The 22895-nt window shown below is 33.9% G+C and overlaps 1 protein-coding gene across 2 annotated transcripts; it reads right to left on the bottom strand.

Moving 5' to 3' along the window:
- Positions 1 to 8765: 8765 nt before the first annotated feature.
- On the bottom strand, positions 8766 to 22435 carry LOC128234339 (nephrin-like). 2 transcript variants are annotated; one of them, XM_052948521.1, is made up of 13 exons: positions 22305 to 22435; positions 19708 to 19992; positions 17745 to 17887; positions 16617 to 16803; positions 15643 to 15960; positions 15217 to 15416; positions 14546 to 14660; positions 13963 to 14097; positions 13655 to 13780; positions 12627 to 12843; positions 12154 to 12170; positions 11687 to 11808; positions 8766 to 9370 (listed from the first exon to the last, which is right to left on the bottom strand). In XM_052948521.1, exons 1-13 carry the CDS (start codon positions 22372 to 22374, stop codon positions 9215 to 9217), a joined length of 2091 nt encoding a protein of 696 aa, XP_052804481.1. In that variant the 5' UTR covers positions 22375 to 22435; the 3' UTR covers positions 8766 to 9214. The 2 variants fall into 2 exon arrangements, with proteins under 2 accessions (XP_052804481.1, XP_052804482.1); XM_052948522.1 differs by lacking the exon at positions 19708 to 19992 and having other exon boundaries at positions 22305 to 22428.
- Positions 22436 to 22895: the final 460 nt, after the last annotated feature.

Below are 22895 nucleotides of genomic sequence, written 5' to 3'. Positions count from 1 at the left end.
AATAGTTTTTTTTTTAAAGTATGTTGATTACAGGCAAAACAACCCCAAACAACATCCAACTGTTGACAATTCTTTTTTCAATGTCGATAAATTATTTCCTTATTGTTACTTCAGTCTTTTATATCTTTCAAAACACACACAACAATAGCTGCATACTATGTCTTAATTGATAAGGTGCCCAATCTCACACCCAGATGACACGAGCGCTCTATGCTGTCCGCGAAATAAGTATGTTTTACTTTTATTTTGTAATTGTATTTTTTATTATTATTCTTATAAAAATAAAACTGTGTATGTCTTTAAAAAATAAAACTATATGTCTTTACAAATCACCTTGATAGTTTTAATTACATTTCAGAAAATAACACCAAAACATCAGATAAGAACGTGCCTTTAGTTATCATATTTTGCGCTACTTTTCTCTTAAAAAAGCGTTGTTCATTTCTTGATAAACGTCCCTCGCCGCCTAACCGGCGTATTTATGGATTATTATTATTATTATCAAACTATCAACATAGAAATGTAAAAAAATGCTTTTAACCAAACACCAATATTGGCGCTGATTTCATGTAAGAATTGCATTAGAAATCTAGAAAATCTATATAGGACTGAACACCTGGCATTCGTAGGTAATTCATTTACATATAGATGTTTTCATGTTTACGCTAGTGTTAATAACTTAAATAATGTCCAGCCGATATATCAGATTTGATTCGATCTCTTGACATCATGAGAATTGCCAGTTGGAGTTAGGGCATTTAAAATCACAACAAATGACCCCGAGATGAATTAAAAGTGAATACAAAATGAAACGTCGTACAGTCATCTCTAATACATTGACTAAGAATCATCAGATTAAATGATACAATATACAATTTAAACCTGTATATTTCCTGTCAGTAGCAGTGCATGTTGTTATACAGTACTACCGAATTTTAGCTTCTTGTAGCTATACCATGATATGCACGAATGATAACTGCAGTGCATATGTTTTCATAAGAATGATAAACTACAGTGCACGTGCTTTAATTGAAGAATGATAACCGCAGCACATGTGTCGTTTATACAAAAATGATTTACAATGTGTTCTGTATAAAAGATTGATAATTACAGTGCGTGAGATTTATTTAAAAAAATAACTGCAGTGCATGTGTTATTCTACAATAATGCTAACTGCAGTGAATTTGTCATTTTAACAAACATGATAACTGCAGTGATTTTAATACAAGAGTGATAACTATAGTGCATTTGTGTTTTATACAAGAACTGCAATGCTCGTGCTTTATATACAAGAATGATAACTTCAGTGCATGTAGTTTATATACAGGAATGATAACTGCAACGCATGTGCTTTATGCAAGAATGGAAACTACAGTGCATGTGTTTTTAAACAATAATGATAACTGTGGTGTATGTGTAATTTATACAAAAGTGATGACTGCAGTGCTTGTGTTGTATATACAAGAATGGTAACTGTGTTGCTTGTGTTTATATGAAATGATTTTAAATGCAGTCCTTGTGCTTTTTATACAAGAAAGATAATTGCAGTGCTTGTGTTTGGTATACAATAATGATAACTGCATTGCTTGTGTTTGGTATACTAGAATGATAACTGCAGTGCTTGTGTTTGGAATACAATAATGATAACTGCAGTGCGTGTGTTTTATTGACAAGAATAATAACTGCAGTGCATGTGTTTTATATTCAATAAAGATAACTACATTGTATTTTTTTTATATTATAATGTGTTATTTATACCACAGTTAACACTGCAGTTCATATGCTTCATATGCAATTATGATAACTTCAGAGATGTATTTTAATAGCCGAATGATGACTACAGTGTATGTGATGTACAAAATAATGATAACTGCAGTGTTTGTGCTTTATATACAATTATAATAACTGCAGCGAATGTGTATCTTTTTCAAGAATGATATCTGTACATTTATCTCACTCAACCAGTCTCTCCCTAAAAAGGATGATTTGTTGCCTTTCACTATACAAGTCTTAAATCCTTTGTTTGGTTGTTGTAGTCAACACGCACGTTTGCAGATCCAACTTGCTGTATTGTTTCCCCAAACTATGATTGTAGCTTACAGTAGGGTTTGTTCAGTCTGGAATTTCCGAACAGTTGTTTTAAGTTTTGTTCTGAAATAATTGTAACTGCAGACGCAGTGTCCAGTTCCATTTCAACCTGTTTTTCTTTGATGACTGGATATAGAAGAATTATCGATGTTCTATCGCTAGTCCCTTTGATTATGACATACACACTGTCATTTTCCGTTTCGTCAATTACATTCACTTTTCTGGGGTTTGGAGATATAGTCCTATTGTGTCCCTTTTAACTGCAATTATGGCAAATCTTGCATTCTTAAGTCTACACTTGTCCGACTGGTGGTTAGATTTACCACAATGTATGCACCGTGTAGTAGAATAGTTCCCTTTTTGTTGTGGCTTCAAGGTCACGTCTTATCGGTATTGCCGTTTACTCGGTGGCTTCCTTCCTATTTTGTTTAGATTTGAACTTCTTGATGTCGTATAATGTAATTCAGCCGCGTCTTTGCAAGCTTTTTCCATCGCAGTGCCGATTTCAATTGCATTTTGCAAGCTTAAGTCAGCCGTTGACAATTATAAGCTTCAGTTATGTCGCTTCATCGTTCAACCCACAAACAACCCTATCACGTAATGTATTTTCGAGATTATCATTGAATTCACAATGTTCTGCTAATCTCCTTATAGCGGCTGTGAAATCACAAATAGATTCACCTGTCGTCTGATTACGTTTATTAAAAAAACGGAACCATTCCGCAATCACCAGAGGTTTGGGACATAACTGTGTCTTCAATAATTGACAAAGTTCCTGGTAATTCTTCTCTGCTGGCTTTTGGGAAGATGTTAAGTTCCTCTACAATGCATACGTTTTCTACCCCAACAGAATTAATAAAGCGGCAACCTTTTTCTCGTCCCCAATACTATTTATTACAAAGTACATCTGCAAACGCTCCTCATACGAAATCCATGATTCACTGTCACTGTTGAATGGCTTAAGGTTCCAATTAAACCTGAGTTCGCCATTTTGATTAAAATCCTGAATTAAACGCACAAATGCATAAAATTTCCGAAATAATAATAAGTTTTAGTTAAACATCATCGTCGTCAATATGTTGTGTTTACAACAAGAAATAACAACAGTTTAACGGTTTATTACTAGTACTAGAGAACAGTCATTGAGAATTAAACTACTGTGATAGCAGGCAACATGTAGTAGTACAGATGCGTGGCTTATCAGCAAGTGGTGTCGCTATTGGCTGAAGTTAAATTCACAACAAAGTGTATGTGCTTTACAAATATTATAATTACAGTGCATTTGTTTTTATACAATAACGATAACTGCAGTTCATGTGTTATTTATGCAAAAATGATAACTGCAGTGCTTGACATTTATAAACAAGAATGATAACTGCATTGCTAGTGCTATATAATTATTATATTTAATAATATAAATATTATTGCAGTCCTTATGCTTTTTAATCAAGATCTATAACTGCAGTCTTTTATGCAAAAATGATAACTGCAGTGCTTGTGTTTTTATACAATAATGATAACTGTAGTTCATGTGTTTGTAATACAACTGCAGTTTTTGGTATTTTATACAAGAGTGATAACTGCATTGCTTGTATTTTTATATTCAAGAACTTTAACTGCAATGCTAGTTCTTTTTATACAAGAATGGTTACTGTGATGGTTTTTTTTTGTTCAAAACAGACAACTATAGTGCGCGTACTGTTTAAGTGAAGAAATACTACAGCAGTGGGCGTGCTTTTAAATGCAAAAAGATAATACGGCGCGTGTGCCATTTATACAAGAGAAATTACACCAGTGCGTGTGCATTTTATACAATAAATATTCAAGCAGTGCGTGTGTACTTTATACAAGAAAGATTGAAACAGTGCGTGTGTGTTTTACGGGAAATATAACAATAATGCGTGTGGCTTTTTTACAATAATGACTACAACAGCGCTTCTGCGATTTATACAAAAATATTACAGTAGTGCGTGTGCTATTTATACAAGAAATATTATAGCAGTGCTTAAAGTGTTAATACATGAATGAAAACTTCCTCGCGTGTGTTTTCTATACATGATCTTTAACAGCAATGTGTGTGGTTTTTATACAAGATAGTTTACAGCAGTGCGTGTTCTTTTCATGCGAAAAAGTTACATGCAGTGCTTGTGTTAAATGTAAATATATGAACTATAACAGCAACGTAAGTGTTTTTATGCAAGATAGATTACAGCCGTGCGTGCGTTATTTATACGGAGGAGATTTCTGCAGTACGTCCTCTTTGACTGGCATTGTTAGTTGATCGAGATGTGGTCTAGGGACTTCGGTGCCCAAACACTTCAAGATATGTCGAAGTTGAGCTTTAGTAGGCCACAAACGATAACAAGAAAAACTGTGATACAAAGTATCACAGCGGGCCCACAAACAGATCTACCATGTTAATATTTTGAAGTTGGTGATGGCTGATGTCGAGAAAAGGCTATGAAGGAATTCAAAGAGACCTATTTTGGTAAAACATTAGTCTATGCACAACTACAGTTTATATAAAACACTTCTTCCAGGTTTCAGTACAACTATAAGTTTACAGGGGACAAAGTTTTGTGACAGACAGACAGCACTAAATCAATATGTCTCTTGCTTACTCGGGAAAAGACATGAATAAGGCAAACCAAAGTTACAGTTCTTGCACAAGCACAGCTGTCAATGGGTTTAAAGTAATTCCTTTCCATATACATGAACTAGTTCATTTGTATAAACCATTAAAAGAACATCAACTCGGATATTGATGTCACTGGTTTTTAATATTGCAACTTTGCAACTTTTGTTTGAGTATGATAAACCAGTTTTCACAATGCAAACAAATCACTTTTTGGGCAAAAATGGTCATAAAGATCTTATCACGACTACAATGATTTGTAAATATTCAGCCACAATAAAATTAAACATAAATGACTGCTCAAAATTTTGTTTATAACATTTTAAGAATACTTTTTTGTTTTGTAATTTAACATTGGAATGGCATAAATTGGTGTTTATAACCGAGACACGTTTTCTTGTAAACAAGTCTTGAAAAATCTGAACAAAAAAGTTTAGAAATCATGAAAATGATAAACATGCAATAATCACATGTTGGAACAATAACTGAAAACTTTCATAATAGGTAAAATACCTTAAACTATTTACATGATAGGTCAAACAACACATGATAAATCTTACAAAATTCACCTTATTCAGCACTGAAAATAAGTTTATAAAGTGGTATATATGTAAAATAAATATTGCTATAAACATTGTATTGTTTGATGAAATTAAAGAATGGAATGAACATTCCAACATTGACACTCACACATCCATTATTTGACAACACGTGTGACACGTGTCATAACACCAGTAATTTAGGTTATAGTAACTTGAAAATGGCACAGTTTATGATACCAGACTATGTTGATACCGGGTTTTACGTCACAGTCGGTACCGGGTAATATAATACTCTCTTCAGAAATCCCGGTATCGATAGGCCCGGTATCAATGCTCACAAATGTCTCAAGAGGCTTGTTTATTTGTAACATTGAGAACATGTGTTTTACACGACATGGTCTGTGCAATTAATTTGCTTTTTGTGTAAGGTTATATTGCATTATTTGTTTATAAACTTATATGTAGCATGCGTGTTTAAATTATAACAATAATTGAAAATGCGTATTGCACATCATGAGCGGTGCAATTACCTATGCTTTGTATTTAGGGTGTACGTTATCGTTTGTGATTTTTGCTAATTTTCCTTTTCTATAATCCAAAAAAAACAATATAAAAAAAAAGTTTGAATGTGCCACCGTGTCTAGGTTCACAACACTTCTCAATTTAATTTAAATGACATTCCCACGACATGTTTTCAACATAAAGAAAACGTGTTCTTTCATGCTTACGGTTATATTTTCATTGTATGTTTATGAATTTATATATCATGCGTGTTTAAATTATAACAATATTTGAAAATGCGTAATGCATTTTGTGTGAGGCGTGCGCTAGTTTGCCAGTTTGCCTTTGTTGTAATTCAAAAATATAAGATAGAAAACAATTTAAAATGGTTGTCTGAATAGCTTTGTAATTGCATATTAAATTATAACATTGAATGAAAACGCATTTTGCTCACATTGATATATATAAATATGCGTTATTCATTGTAATTTCTGTCTTTGAATTCAAAGATATATGCATTTTTAAACAAAATGATTAGTGTTTTGGTATTATTTTGCACTCCGCAAAACAGTTATTGCTTTATAACTCAAACTATTTTCTTAACCTAAAGCATGCCGCCAACAATAGAGATCTTTATCCGATAATGATACCTTTAAAAGGCAATAAAAAGCGGCCATGTCATAATGAGATTAGTCATCTGATAACATCACGGTAGCACATAATCCGATATCGAAAAGTGGTACCGGATACCGGGCGATACCGGATACCGGGTACCGGCTTTTAGCACCACCCGCCAGAAACGTTGCGAAAATCAGAATCTCGCGGGCTTTTGTCAAACGTACGAAAGACAACTCTGTAAAAAATATAGACTGTGTCTACATTATTAATGTCAAAAGTAACACCGTTTTTTAAATGACGAAGCAATCATTATGGTTAGAACGACAACTCATGTATTCAAGGGAAAAATTGACTTTATCTACATTTTCAGCTCAAAAATACTTGCATTTTTTAGGAAAAAGAGACTCATATTTTCAATCCAGTTCATATAAGTCTTCATAAATCTTTTACTCACCACGAATTAAATATAGCGGTTTTTTTACCCACAGAAGTAGAAGTCCGTAACAAAAAACGAAAAACACCAAAAATATGACAATCGGAGTCAGGGCATTATTTTGTGAGTTTGTCGAAAAACGCAAAGCAAGCAAATAAATAACTCTTACAATATGCATTTTCGTTTAATGTTCTATTGAATAGAAGCCTAAACCTTGTATAGTTATCAATTCTAGTAATTTCTTAATCTCAACCATGACTACTTTTTCCGCATATAAACTTTGCATGATTAAACGTTATAAATGTTTTACTGTTTCTAGAAAGATCATGAGATATGTTTTATGTACATAATCATTTTTAATAAATATCCCACAAAAAGTACTCGAGTACAAAGAGCGAAGCATGCACCTTCGCAACAACTCAAATTTAATGATTTGTATTCAAGGAAAGCTATTATAAATTGACCTATTTTGTTTATTCGGAATAAGCTACTCGTGTTGCAATAGATAGTGTAAGTCGATTTAATATAAAGCACTCCGTCACCAAGGTCGGTCTTATATAACTATGAGACAATCTATAATATAAAATCAACAAAAAACCTGTAAACGAATATCCGATATTTATCAGCCATGCATGGCTGACGTTTTCGTTGTGGCGCATTGTCATATTTCTTGCGTGTTTTTTTTGCGCATCGAAACAACTTCCGAACGTCACGACACATTAATGAATGAAACTGGTCATCAACAAATTGATGCGATAAAGCACGCGGGGACATGGCACATTGTACACATTTGTCATAGGATTGATATAGTGTGACAGAAATCTGAGATCAGTACGATACAGTATATTTGAAAGTATATAAAACGGTATTGATAATTCGTTAAAGCATAAAAACACAGTACAAATAATTCGTTACTGCTATCCTACTTTGTTTCACTGCTGCCTTCAGGGCAAATCTTAATTGTACGGATTTTATTTGGTTAAGAGAAATTAGTGTCTACAAATATAGTCAGCATCATACGTTATTGCACGAGAGTATAATATCTTTGAAAGTATATAAAAACAGTAGAAATATGGCGTTACTGCAATCCGACTTTGTTTCACTGCTGCCTTCAGGGCAAATCTTAATTGTACGTTGTGACATTTTGATCAGATTTAATTTGGTTAAGATAAACTAGTGTCTACAAATATAGTCAGCATCATACGTTATTGCATGAGAAAACATTTTCTCCCATCTCAGATAAGTAGATCCAATGACTATGCTAGAAATTCTTATCTTGCCCACGGGTGAAGATGAAATGCCCGTATGAAACTCCTTTTAAATGGTCACCACATTTTTATTACCTCCCTTGTTGAGGACTGTCGCTGTAGCATCATGGAAACCTTGTCTTGTGGCAATATTTAGAACGCTTATTAAATATTTATCGCTTCAAATGTCACCATAAAACAGTTTTCACGCACCTATCAAGAAATAATGCTTCACTTTCCTTAAAACTATTTAAAGACCGATTTGACTATTAGCATAATCTGAATCAATGCGCGCATATCCATGACAACCACGAATGATCGCATATCCATACGCAATTCTTTTTACTAAGCACAAAAATGTTCCAAGCAAAAAATACATTTTTACTTAATTTTGTTCAACTGAAAAAGCATCTACCATAGAAAATCGTGTAAGATAGGTTCATTCCGACCCGAGCGTAGGGTGTTTTGCGGAAACGAGGTTTACCGAAACACCCTACTCTCGGGTCGGAATGAACCTATCTTACACTCTAGGCCATGAAAGATACTTATAATCTTTGAAAATATATAAAAACAGCAGAAATATGGCATTACTGCTATCCTACTTTGTTCCACTGCTGCCTTCATAGCAAATCTTAATTGTACATTGTGACATTTCGATCAGATTAAATTTAGAAAATGAAATGCCTACAATTTTTTTGAAATATAGGTCAGAATCATACTTTATTGCATGAGAGTATATTTACACAATGTGATAAAGAAGACACATTTAAAAGAAGCAATGTAATGTAGCATAGTAAATGTTCATCGGTATGGACATGAACAATGATAAGGCGTTTAGTTTTAACAGCATCATTTACGACCCATTACTAATACATCAAAGGATAAGCAAAATGAATATAATCAATGATATTGTTACAGCTTCAGTTCTTATGCATGATTAATGTTCGCACTTGGGTTCTGTATAGGATTAAATTTATTATATATTAAGTATATGTGACCTCGATATCAACCAATTAAAAGGGAGCAGAACTACGTTGACAGAAATTCATTGGGCTTACCAATCATGATAAGTGATCTACATGTGAAATACTAATCTAGCAACGCTACATCTATTAACAAATACTAATCGGGTCATTTTCCACTCATGTAACTAATCGTCTAACACAGATCCTTTCATTTTAGCTGTCTGAGCAAAATCGATTGCCACGTATGTGGTTCCGACGTCTAAATTCACTGCTGGCTTCCCTGGTGTGCAATCCTCTGCTGGTAGGTCAAGATCAGCGTAAATGAGTGCTCCATCCTCGGACTACATTGAATAAAACAAAACAAAAACGTGCATCAATTCGTTACGACTATGTGATAGTTAATTCAATACTTAAATAAAAAATAAGTGTAGTTGAATACATTTTAACTACATGGAGTTTAAAACATATTCACTAAAAGTAGATTAAAACACATTCACTATAAGGATATTAAAACACATTAACTACAGGGAGTCATAAGACATATACAGGGAGTAAAAACATAGTAACAACGTGAATAGTTTAAGATATTGATAACATGGTTATTTAGACATATTACTACAGGAAGTTTTAATCACATTCAATACAGGGAGTATAAGGCATATTTACTACAGGGAGTATAAGGCATGTACACTACAGTGAGGTTAGGACATGTACACTACAGGGAGTATAAGGCATATACACTACAGGGAGGTTAGGACATATACACTACAGGGAGTATAAGACATATACACTACAGGGAGTATAAGGCATATACACTACAGGGAGTATAAGGCATATACACTACAGGGAGGTTAGGACATATACACTACAGGAAGTATAAGGCATATACACTACAGGGAGGTAAGGACATATACACTACATGGAGGTTAGGACATATACACTACAGGGAGTATAAGGCATATACACTACAGGGAGGTTAGGACATATACACTACAGGAAGTATAAGGCATATACACTACAGGGAGTTAAAGGCATATACACTACAGGGAGGTTAGGACATATACACTACAGGTAATATGAAACATATACACAACAGGGAGGTAAGGCATATACACTACAGGGAGTATAAGGCATATACACTACAGGGAGTATAAGGCATATACACTACAGGGAGTTTAAGGCATATACACTACAGGAAGTATAAGGCATATACACTTCAGGAAGTATAAGGCATATACACTACAGGGAGTATAAGGCATATACACTACAGGGAGTATAAGGCATATACACTACAGGGAGTATAAGGCATATACACTACAGGAAGTATAAGGCATATACACTACAGGAAGTATAAGGCTTGTACACTACAGGGAGTATAAGGCATGTACACTACAGCGAGTATAAGGCATATACACTACAGGGAGTATAAGGCATGTACACTACAGGGAGGTAAGGACATATACACTACAGGTAGTATGAAACATATACACAACAGGGAGGTATGGCATATACACTACAGGGAGTATAAAACATATACACAACAGGGAGGTAAGGCATATACACTACAGGGAGTATAAGGCATATGCACTACAGGGAGTATAAGGCATATACACTACAGGGAGTATAAGGCATATACACTACAGGGAGTATAAGGCATATACACTTCAGGGAGGTCAGGACATATACAATTCAGGGAGTATAAGACATAGTCACTACAGGGAGTATAGCATATACACTACAGGGAGTATAAGGCATATACACTACAGGGAGATTAAGACATATAACTACAGGGAGGTTCAAAATTATTTGATACAGGAAGTTTAAAACATATTTAATACAGGGTGTATAAGACATGTACACTACAGGGAGTATAAGGCATAAACACTACAGGGAGGTAAGGACATATACACTACAGGGAGTATAAGGCATATACACTACAGGGAGTATAAGGCATATACACTACAGGGAGTATCAGGCATGTACACTACAGGGTGTATAAGACATGTACACTACATGGAGTATAAACATATACACTACAGGAATGATAAGACATATACACTACATGGAGTATAAGGCATATACACTACAGGGAGTATAAGGCATATACACTACAGGGAGTATAAGGCATGTACACTACAGGGAGTATAAAACATGTACACTACAGGGAGTATAAGGCATATTCAAAACAGGGATGATAAGACATATACACTACAGGGTGTATAAGACATGTACACTACATGGAGTATAAGACATTTACACTACAGGAAATATAAGACATATACACTTCAGGGAGTATAAAACATATACACTTCATGGCTTGAAGACATATAAACTACAGGGAGTCAAGTAGAAGGAGTTTAAGACGTATTCCCAGCAGGAAGTTCAAGACATATTCAATTCACTAATGGTAGAATGTAATTACTACAGAGACTCGCAGACATACTACCTACAGTGAATTTAAGATGTAATTATTAGTATAAAGAGTTAAAGACGTGTTAAATAAGAAATATATACAGCAGGATGACAATTTCCCTTAAAGGAAGTCGTTTTAACTACACAGAGTTTAAGTTAAAGATATATTTAATACGGGGAGTTTCAGATGTATTAACCACTGGACGCCACACTATTGAAAATTAAAGACATATTTTCTGCCGTACCTGAGGTTTTGTAGTCCGTCTCTCTTCCCTTTTAACAACACAGGCGTACTCAACCGGTTCAGCAATAGCTTCAGATGGAGCATCACCGTGATTGGAACCAGCCAAATTGTCGTACACAGGACCTTTCACAAAAATGAAGAATTGAACATATTTTCTATTTAACTATGAAAACCTAATTTATTTCCTTAATGGCATTTGTAAATTCAAACTTGTAAATTTCTGCTTTCATCGTAGTTATTGTCAGTAATATTACCATTCCATTAACCTAGTGCCTTCAGTAATAATCGATTTGTTTGTTGAATTTTATATATTAAATGGTATTATATCAATAAACAATCAGTGACAACACTGCTAGAAGCAATGCTTATGTTTTGTGGTACACAAGTATTTAAAATTTAAAGAGAGCATTCCGAAAGAACAAAGAATGAAAGGTCATATTTGAAATGCAACAGTTTGCATGCAATTACCTAGCGGTTGAAAACTCCTGCAAAAGACGTGGATGATTACAATTTAAGATTACACAAACACCAATCCTTCAACTACAGTGTTCGTCCCTTACACAATATGTTAAGGTTTCGACATCAGTAAATATACATTTTTTTTTAATTTAATATAAGGCAATTTCAGTCATTGATCATTTTTAGGGACGTACATGTTTTATCTTGGCTACGATCCTAGTTGGTTTAAAACAACAAAACAGCTACTCATTCGAACACTTTTTAAAATCCAAGCCTACATTAAATCATTTTATAGCGTTACTTATAATTGTTTGTCACGTTTATCAGTCACGTTTTAATTATGTTTAATTGCAACTCCTATTTGAACGGTCGATGATGTTGTAACAAGCAGTTTTTCACATTGGAAACAACATTAGTTTCATTGATATCTGACCCTATAAATGTAAACGACTGACTTAGAATTAAATTAGAAAAAAACTTACGGTTGTCGCTCCTGAATATGCACACTGTAAGAACCTTCTCTCGTCAGGGTTTTCTGTCTTCTTCTAGATAACACCACGCACCCGACAGCTACCATAACGATAATTAGCACCGCAAGACAGCCGCAAATGATACCGATCAACATTGAGGAAGAGTTGTTTTTACCGGTTGATGATGACGTTGGCCTTGGCATCGGTATTGTTGTTTTAAATGGCTTTTCTATAACGAATAATTTTGATATCTGAATCGATGAACATTCGACAATTATCCCGGCGAGGTGTCATTTGGGTGCATAAAATACATAGAAAATTATTTGGGTGCATAAAATACATAGAAAATTTGAATCGACAATATACACTAAATGCAGTCAGGGGCTGGTATGGGTGATTCATTTGAAGTTGTAAGGCTTGTTTTCAGCCGTTTTATAGCCATTGTTATTTTCCCAAACCTCTAAATGTATCATTGTTTTACATTATAATTTCCAATGAATCTTTAAAACGATATGGCCAAATGTGTATACAAAATCAATGTTTTCCTGACGCAGATATAGATAAAATGCGTATGCCAGTTTATTAATTTCTCAGTAAGTCTGAACAGTGGGTTTTCTCCGGGTTTCCCCAACACAAGACCACGTTCTCACGCAACATCGTGAGGAGGATGACTTAGCCTACATGTTAAAACCATTTTCTTCACAATCATTGTAAAATGAATGAAGACTAAGCTAAAAGTTGATACAAATACGTGTAACACTTAGTGTTTAACTTTAACGCTATTGAAAAAATAAGTATTTTGTAACGTTATAACATTTAAGTTTATTTTCGTCTTTTGATAAAAACACACCCCCAATGGTTTAAACAACGATGATCAGATCCACCAGACAATCGAAAATGATTCCAATCAACATGCTCTCTATTCATTGGTAAGGAAGGCTCTTATTCCATGTTGATATAAACCATTTACGGTTACTAAGCGAGATAAACAACCACCTTCTCTTTAGAATCAAAGCAGATGTTCACCCAAGTGTACATACCTTTGACCAAGATGAAAACTTCATTTACCGCCGAACCAATTGTGTTTTTCGCATTACACGTGAAATTATGGCGACCAGTTGAGTGATATTGCAAGATCAGTTCTAGGCTATCTTCATTCCTTTTACCTGAATAAGCAAATGTTAGTTATACATATAAAATCTAATGACTTCTTTCCCTTACTAGGAGTAATTTTCAGTTTTTTTTTAAGCTTAAATATAGAAATTGCTTTGTACGTGTACATCGTATTCATTAAAAGCAAAATGAAATACGTTCTACAATCTTTAACTAATCAGACCCATACAAGTACCTATTTTATTCGAAGAAGTGTTTGACCAGACCATCTCAGCTGCTGGGTTTGCGTCACATTGACATACAACGCTTATACTGTCATCCACGTAGGTAGTTACTGGAGAACTGGGAGAAAAACTGATGAACGGCTTGTCTGAAAGCGTGAAAAAGAACATCTGGCCGATTGATCAGAACTTTTATAAAAATTAAAACGTGATAAACATCATTGTTATCTTTCAAATGAAAAAAATATGATGACGTGATAATATAGTTTAATAAAATGTGTACAGGTGAAACAGTTGTCTCACATTTTATATAAAAAACTTCACATCACATGTACATTCATTAAACAACAACAGCAATTCAAAAGTTTCAAAACTTTTTTGTTGCTGAGTTTCTGTTATGCCTAAATCCATGTGCATTCAAATAGAAGCATTGTTACAGCTTTGAATGCTTCGTTTCATTTATGCCTATATCCATATGCCTTCAAATGGAATCATTGTTATAGCTTAAAATGCTTGGCGTACTGTATTTTGTTTTAAAATTAGCATTTTATAGTTAATATTAAATACAAATTGTAAACAAATGTAGTTTTAACTTACAAGTAATGTTGATTTTATAGGTTTTGATTACTTTGATCTCTGGGAACTTAGGATTTTCTATGTAACATGATAGTTGTTCTCCATTGTTATGTCGAGTGAGGTTGGCAGATAACATCTGCAAATGGAGAAGGAACATTATCATTTTATCATTTGATTCTGTAATACAATACTGAATGTTATTACAACGAAAAGAATCATACACGGGCCATTTAATGTATGCCACCATCTGAATAAATATCAAGCAGTAAACTGAATATGGCAAGCAGAAATATATCTTAAAGCTATTATTAACATTGTTAGATTGTTGGTGTCATGCTAAATATTTTTAACACAAAACACAACTTGAAAAGCCAATCACATCTTAAGCTTCACATCATTGACGGTGCTATTTCGGTAGCAGTTAAGCGATTCTCAAACGTCTTCCCGCTTAAATAAATTATGTTTAACTGCTTGTTCCTGCTTGACGAAGATTAGTTGATTTAACACACATAGTGTTAAGTGAAAGAAAAAATGAGCTTTATTAAAGCATAAAACTTTCTGTGATAAACAAAAAAACACTCTAACACTAGATTCAAGGGGCCATGTTTGCATAACCACACTTTTGAATAACGCTTTAATCTTTAAACGTTACATGTACGTGTAAAATTCATTTTGGAAAATAAATGTGTTACCTTAGTCCTTACAAATCCAGACAATTGTTCAGCCTTTTCCTTTTCCTGGGAGGATTCATATTGAAAATTGGACTCAATGTTCCATCTTATTTTACTAACTGGATTAGATACGTCGCTTGTACACTGCAACCGGAGACTCGTATTACCTTCTTCATCGTTTGCTCTGTTTACTTCTTCAAGCTGTATAAACTTCGGTGGGACTGGTTTAAAAATATTAAATGCCAAAAATGAATTATTGTCTGGGGTGTCGTTTGCATGAAAACATACATACGATTCATTGTTATCGTTGCTTATTAGTATTGGATAAACAAGCATTGCTCTATATTTTGATTAGATTAACAATATAGTCGGTATTGATGTGTTTTATCAGGTTTTCCATGTTTATTTGTTTAACATAACTATCTCCTTTAACTAAGATATACTTACATAAAACATCAATGGCAGAAGTCAAGCAATTTGTTTTTATTTTCGGTGTGTTTTTGTCATACTCTTTAAACTCAACACAACAAATTAAACTCCCTGAATTGTCATATCGACTGAAAGTGATGTCTAATATTGTTTTAACATCAACTGTTTTATCGCCTTTCATTTGGGAAAAGTTGTTGCTTGTATTGTAAGTTGTTGAATTGTACATGAAGTAGAGTCTTGGCTCCGGTCGGACATTGAAGGTTTGGCAAATAATAGGTGCATGTTTTCCTTCTTTGATCGATTCCGGCAGCGTTGTTGTAGGGATCGATGGTTTTCCTGTTAAAAATATGAACTTTAATTTATTACACATTCTCTCGCTTCATATGGTCCAACTTAAACTTTAAGGAAATAAATTGTATTCGTAGTAAATTCACATTGAATCGGTATTCTCATCTCACAATAATAAACTACCATTGTTACTTATTGGTAAGTCTTATCAGATGTAATACAATGCAGTTGATATCAGAATAAACAACATCGCACTTAATAGGTACAAGGAAATCATTTTGCCTCTCTTTATAATAATAATAATAATAATAATAATAATAATAATAATAATAATAATAATAATACGAATAATAATAATAATGTCGTATCAAGGTAGTTTGCTGAACTAAAAGTATGCCAAGATTTACTGACAATCAATTGAACTATAATAAAATATTTATTGTCGCCAAGTACTTTTAATATTCAGCAAAAGTTTCATGATGCGACACAGTCATTCAAAACTAAAGCATCATGTGACGTTTGGAGACGGGTCCGTTACTGATGTTGGAAAAGGTCGTGGCCCTATCCCTATGCTTGCCCTTCTTGCTAGCAATTTAAACACGCTACATTGCACTGTATCTGATTCTCTGTTGCTTTCTTTATCGCATAGTGTAAATGTATTTACAAGTGATTAAATATGATTGAATTTAAAAACAAACACTTACGCAAAACGAGCAGAGTGATTGATACTATTTTGGGCAGTTGGCCATCTTTAGCAGCCTCGCAAGTAACGGTATGATCTGTATCATCTTCACTCGGCATGTATGAATAGAATGCTCGATACAATGGAAAACCTTCCATAGTCACATTGGGGACATCTTGTCCATTTCTTTTTAGCTTCAACGCAAGGTTCTTTAACAAATACACATGACTCTAATGCAGTTAACAATACAACCCAGGAATCCCAGAATATGTGTAACATTGTTTAGATTCTAATGTTTCGTAGAATAATCGTCTTATTTACAAGCATGAAGTGTTTTAAACAGATGTCAATAGGAAAAAGTTACAAAATTTCAGAGTTATACTTTCTTCAGTGCCTTTCCTTTAATACATTTTTTCGCGAAACAGCACTTTATCTGTGTCAGAACTCAATTATCTCCATTTATTTTCAACAATTATAGAGGAAGTATTAAAAATAAGTGTCATCGTAATTCCAAGACCGTACTAGTCTCGAACGGCATTCCTGGTGCGTCTTGCACAGTATAGTCTATGATTCTTCATTACCGCAATAAGAAGGTCAGATGAAGTTCTAACTTACTAACTGACTGAAATGAGTAATTGCTAATAACCTAATGGGCCGATCTTGAATTTGTTAACAGAAATGTAGACAATCTAGGTTAAATAATGTTCATCAAGTAATGTATGACAACTATAAATGTTACATGAAAGATACTTTAGCCAAATGTTATGTTCACTCATATGGCAGTAGATCTAATTAGCATTGCATTGACCCTAACATGGCCTAAACATTCAAGACATAGAACGTTTGTAGTGTAATCGGTGAAAATATGTACGTCTACTGTGGTTGCAATGAAAAACCAACAGATAACTTCATCGGAAAAGAAATACAATGTTAATACCCGTCCTACTCTATGCGAGTCAGCACTTTGTTTATCAATAGGAGCGGATTCAGTCTGGTTTATGATTTTCAAATTATACAGATCAAATCATTTTGTGTATATATCTTTTTACCTTTCCAGGTGCGATATTGAAGGACTTTTGCATTTTCTTTCGTCGCTAGTGACGTAACTTGAAGATGATTTTGAATAAGGAGTGAAAAGAAAGTTGTTTACCAGGTATTTTTTGCTGATTCCAATCACAACACATTCTACGTTTATGTAGACGCCAACCGTTCCCACAAGACATCGTTCACAATCCAACTCTGGGACGGTAATGTTGTCAGGGAATTGGGGAATAACGGAAAGGACCTTTGGCTCTGAAATGTACAATGTATTTACCACCGACTTCGATTTCAAACACATATATGCATGTTTCGTCAAACTCCTATGTCGGCAAATTTGTCATATCATAGTTAAAAATGAAAATTTCAAGCACATCCTTCTGAATTTTATTCAGGAAATACTACAGAACCAGACAAGTGTAAATTTCGCACAATTACCTCCATTGAGCAAATCTAAAGCTGACATTTTATTATTTTTATAAGATCTGTTAACAATGAAAATGAAATTGTATGTTATGACACATACTAAAGCATATAAACTTGATTATCCATGGTATTCTTCTCCTCCTAAACGTACTTTTACAGTTATAGCTTTATTTTTTAACGACTTAGAAACCCGTTATACGTATATGCTATTGTTTATTTCGAGTTATTTGTATATGTTAGAGTTTATTAAGTAGTTTCTTCGTCAATAAGTAACCTAAAAGAGCGGAGCGTTGCGAAGCGACCGTGACTTCTTATTCACGAAGAAATTACTTAATAAAGCCTAGCCGACTTAGTGTTAGCCCCTCTAAAAATGCATAATCTATAAAATTAAGCTGTGCGCCTGTCAAATAGACTTGTCAATCAAATCAATATTCTGTGACGTCAATTAAATCAGCGCTGTGCGCCGTTGTATATGCAAACAGAATGCGTGGCTATATGGGCATGGGCAGTTATATCAATTAACTTAATCCTGATGAGTCGTCTCAGAAATAAATAACGATACTTCACGGATAAGAAACGAAACATTTTAAAAATCTAGCGCCCCTGATTGGCTGACAATGTAGGGCAAACACTAAGTATAGGTTAGAGTTAATTACGTAATTTCTTCATGAAAAATAACCTAAGGAATTGTATCAGCTTTTAAATTAATCCCTGCGCCTATCAAGAAGACCTGTCAATCACTGCATGATGGTGTGACGTCATTTAAGTCAGCGTTAACACTAAAATCGCGCGTTTGCATATGCAAAAGGTAGGCGTGTCTATATGCGCATTCGCAGTTATAGCAGTTTCTGAAGGGCTGTCTTCAGCAATAACTAACGATTCTACACAAATAAGAAACTGAACATTTTAAAAATCAAGCGGCCCTAGATAACAATGTAGGACAAACACTCAATTGAGTTTAATCGTTTATACCTCTAGGATAACGTATATAATGGATGTCATCGCAATCTTGCCAGTATAGTGTAAGTAATGGTTTAGGACTATAAATATGAACGTTCAAAAAATTATAGTCTGATGAAACGCAGTCGCGTAACCATTTATTTTGTGTCAGTACAAATTAACAATTTTTAAGCTTTAGTGTCCTGCATTATATTGTGCAAACTCACTAACGGGGCCAGTTACTGTCTATGTCTAACGCCTCACATAATTAAAGTCAATAAAGGATGGCTGCTGATTTACTGAAAAGAATTTATTGAACTTGGAGACAAACTGCCTTCTTATTGAAATATAATGTTGACCGCTGACAATACCGAACAGTAGCTAAAAAACAAATAGTTTTCAACGGTAAATTGTATTGATGGGTTGTCGAAAATTGAGTAATTCTGTATATAATCAGTTCACCACGACAAATTTAAATATTAATGATACCGTTCTACTCTGCTTCTGTCTATCGCCTTATAGGTGCGTATCGTTACTGATCATAGCAATAACAACATAATACGTATAAGATTTATATGTATAAACATATATGTAAGCAAGGTATATTAATACGATATGACATGGTTTAATCTCCTCTTTGAAACGACATTTTAGCGTCATTTTTGACCATTTAATTCAAATCATGCACATTACACGTTTGTTTTCATTACCTTTCACCGTAACTAAAACATCACTCGGTGGTGAACAAGATGTGCTTCCTAAATCAGCAGTGTATTTGCCGCTATCCTCAGCTGTGACGTTACGTATTGTCAACGTGACACGATCTTGCTGAACGTCTATAGAGAAACGCTGTAAGTTGGTGTCTATCTTTTTATTTCTATTTTTCCACCATTGGACCAAACTTGGGTCTTGACTTCTGATATTAGAAAACTCTAGCGTCACATCGTCACCTTCATTGATGTGGTCGGTATTTAAGCCCCGTAATGAGCCACATTCTACAAAAGCACTTTGAATGGTGATAACGAATGTATGTTGCTATAGTCAAGATAATTGACATTTCTAACAAGTAATGTTACAACATGACTTTATTTCCGGATCATCTTTACTGATTTATAATGACATAACACAAAGCTTTGTTGAGGGTTTACAGATTGCATCAGCATTTAAGCATGGTCACACTTAAAGCAATTGACTCATTTTTTTGACATCGATCTTCGTATTGTATTTAAACACACGACGGTATCTACTTTAAGGGATACTTAAAAATAATCAGTCAAAACAAACGATATGTCGAACTCGGAATTGTTGCTAATCTAACAATTCATATGGATTATAATTTTATGTTTAACAATGAATTTTCTTCTACTGTCCAACACACACTTCGTCAGGATAACGTATGCAACATGTTAAACAATTGCTGTGACTTATATACCTTTATCATTTTTAATCGTACGCACTTACACAAGAGAGAGAGCTATCGATATATTTCCGGTGAAAACATGCGTGCTGGAATTTTTTATCCATCACCCCAATGCCAGAAAAGACACGCGCAACAGCGCGCTATTTCTTATTTACTATTCTGTTTAATTAACGGAAAGTATGAGTGAAAGGTACAAAAAATGCAGTTTGTTATATCAATTACTTCACAAGTTTATTATTTTAGGTATATAAGGCAAAGTATAAGGAAAAAATATCAATCATGTGTTTCCGTTTTCGGATTGAAAAATCCGACCCGAGGGCACGCACGTGAGCCGGTAAGGAAGCTAATGGCCGGGCCTGAATAACGTACCGGGGTTGGAAGCGGAACTTTGCAGAATGCAGATAATTTATAAGCATTTTTAACGCCAGATTCAGTCGAATAGTGGCAATTCTAAACAGTTATTACACCTAGAAAAGCCATCTATGTGTATTTGTATGTCGAGAGTTTATGAAACACAATTTAATGTGCACGACCTGCTGTACTGGAGTATGCTTAGGTACGCCGCAAACTTGTATGTTTTTAAAACCAAATGCGATTACCAATAAATAATGATATTTAGTATCTGAACCCTGCATGAATCGTGATAAACTATAAGATACAGTTATTCATGAAACTTTTAATTCAGTTTCAAGGGTCATTTACACCTAAATAACTGTTACACGCATTTAAAGTATCTATGACCTTATTAACATGTCACAAGATGAACCCTGCTATTATATTTGTAGTCGACCTTTCCCTCTAACGTCAAATTCACGATAATACCCGTTACGGCTTGTCGCTGTTTTCTACGGTCTGGTATAAATACAATATGCACCAAACACGCCTTTAACGGGTGAATATTGATAAAATACGAATTATAATGTACAGATAAATTTTCTATTTGAATATTATTTTAATGTGTACATGTCATTGAAATACATGTCCTGTCTTACTTTTATGAACAATTTTAAAAATGAAAAATATAGTATCCATAGTTATTTTCTGCTTCGCAATTGACTGTGATACTGAGCAGGATATACACACGTTATCATACAATTTTCACAGCAATTAAGAGATCATGAAGCTTCTTACGACACTTCACATGAAGAGCATAAGGAGTGGGTTCGTAGTATGAGTTTGAATCACCGATATATAAAAAGGAAATTGTCGGCTTCATACATTTTATTTGTTTATTTTTAGGAAAGAAAATGAAGAACATGTTGAGTTAATAGTCATAAAAGCTTCTCACTTTCCCTCTCTCCGTAAAAAAGGTCAACAAGAAGTAGAATTATTCTAAAGTATGTTGATTTCAACAAAAATAAATCATAATAAACATTATAATATTGACAAATTTCTTTCAATGTTGACTTTTTCCTAAATAAAAGCAATTTTCCTTTATATGTGACAAGTATGATAAACTCACGCAGAGCATCGGTCAACCATTGCGTATTTGATATGGTGCCTAACCTTAGACCAAGAAGCCACGAGCGTGTCATACCGTACGAAAAATAGAAGTTGTAACTTATTTGATTTTGTTTTGCATATTTTTTATATAATCACATTGATATGTTCAACAAGATTTTCAGTTCTATATTGATACCAGAACAACAGCTCAAACCTTTCTATGTATGACGACATATTCACCTCTAAGGAAATTTTAATAGCTAACACTAATAGGAATCCCTCTTTGTTGCGGTGTTCATGATTATGATTTCTTTAGTGTGATATAATAACAAGATGCCCATGTCAAACACGCCATAAATAAGGATATAAAGATCAAAATATCAGGTCTTATTTCAAATTTAATGCTATTTTTATGTTAACAGATGTTTAAATAAAGTGTCTTACCAGCGCACTGATGACTCGGTAGAACAAATAAAATATAAACAATTTTAAAAATGAAACACATCCAATCCATCTTTTATGTTTCGAAATTGACTGTGATATCACTTAGGATATATAAACGTTATCATCCTTTCACAGCCAATGGTGCGACTTATAATTAACTAGAGGGCCTTCTTTGTCCTGCTACTTCAAACACTTGACACGAAAAGTGAAACCGTCGTATGATCTTCAAAGTTTGAGTCATTGAATACCGTTAGATACAAAAAAACGGTGTTATATGAGCCGCGAAAGTAAAATGAAAATATTATTTGTAAAACTGACAGTAAAAAATATGTGACATTTAATGCGTTGCAACGTTGAACAGAACATTATTCAAGGATCATTTTCTAGAAGATTTATAACTATCAGAGGCATCAAAAGCAACCCATCCTTTCGAAATGATTTGTTGAGTAGAAACACATGTTGACCCTTTCATATAGCCTTATTGCAAAAAAATCATTAAAAATTAACTATCAATCTTTTTCGATTGTTAAACTTAAACTTAATTTGAATTCATAAGGAACGTTGATATGGAACAATTCACGTTAATTAAAT

Source organism: Mya arenaria, chromosome 5 (assembly GCF_026914265.1).
Source record: "Mya arenaria isolate MELC-2E11 chromosome 5, ASM2691426v1".
Classification (NCBI taxonomy): domain Eukaryota; kingdom Metazoa; phylum Mollusca; class Bivalvia; order Myida; family Myidae; genus Mya; species Mya arenaria.
The sequence above is the reverse complement of the archived record's forward strand: the minus strand, read 5'-3'. Positions and strand labels throughout refer to the sequence as shown.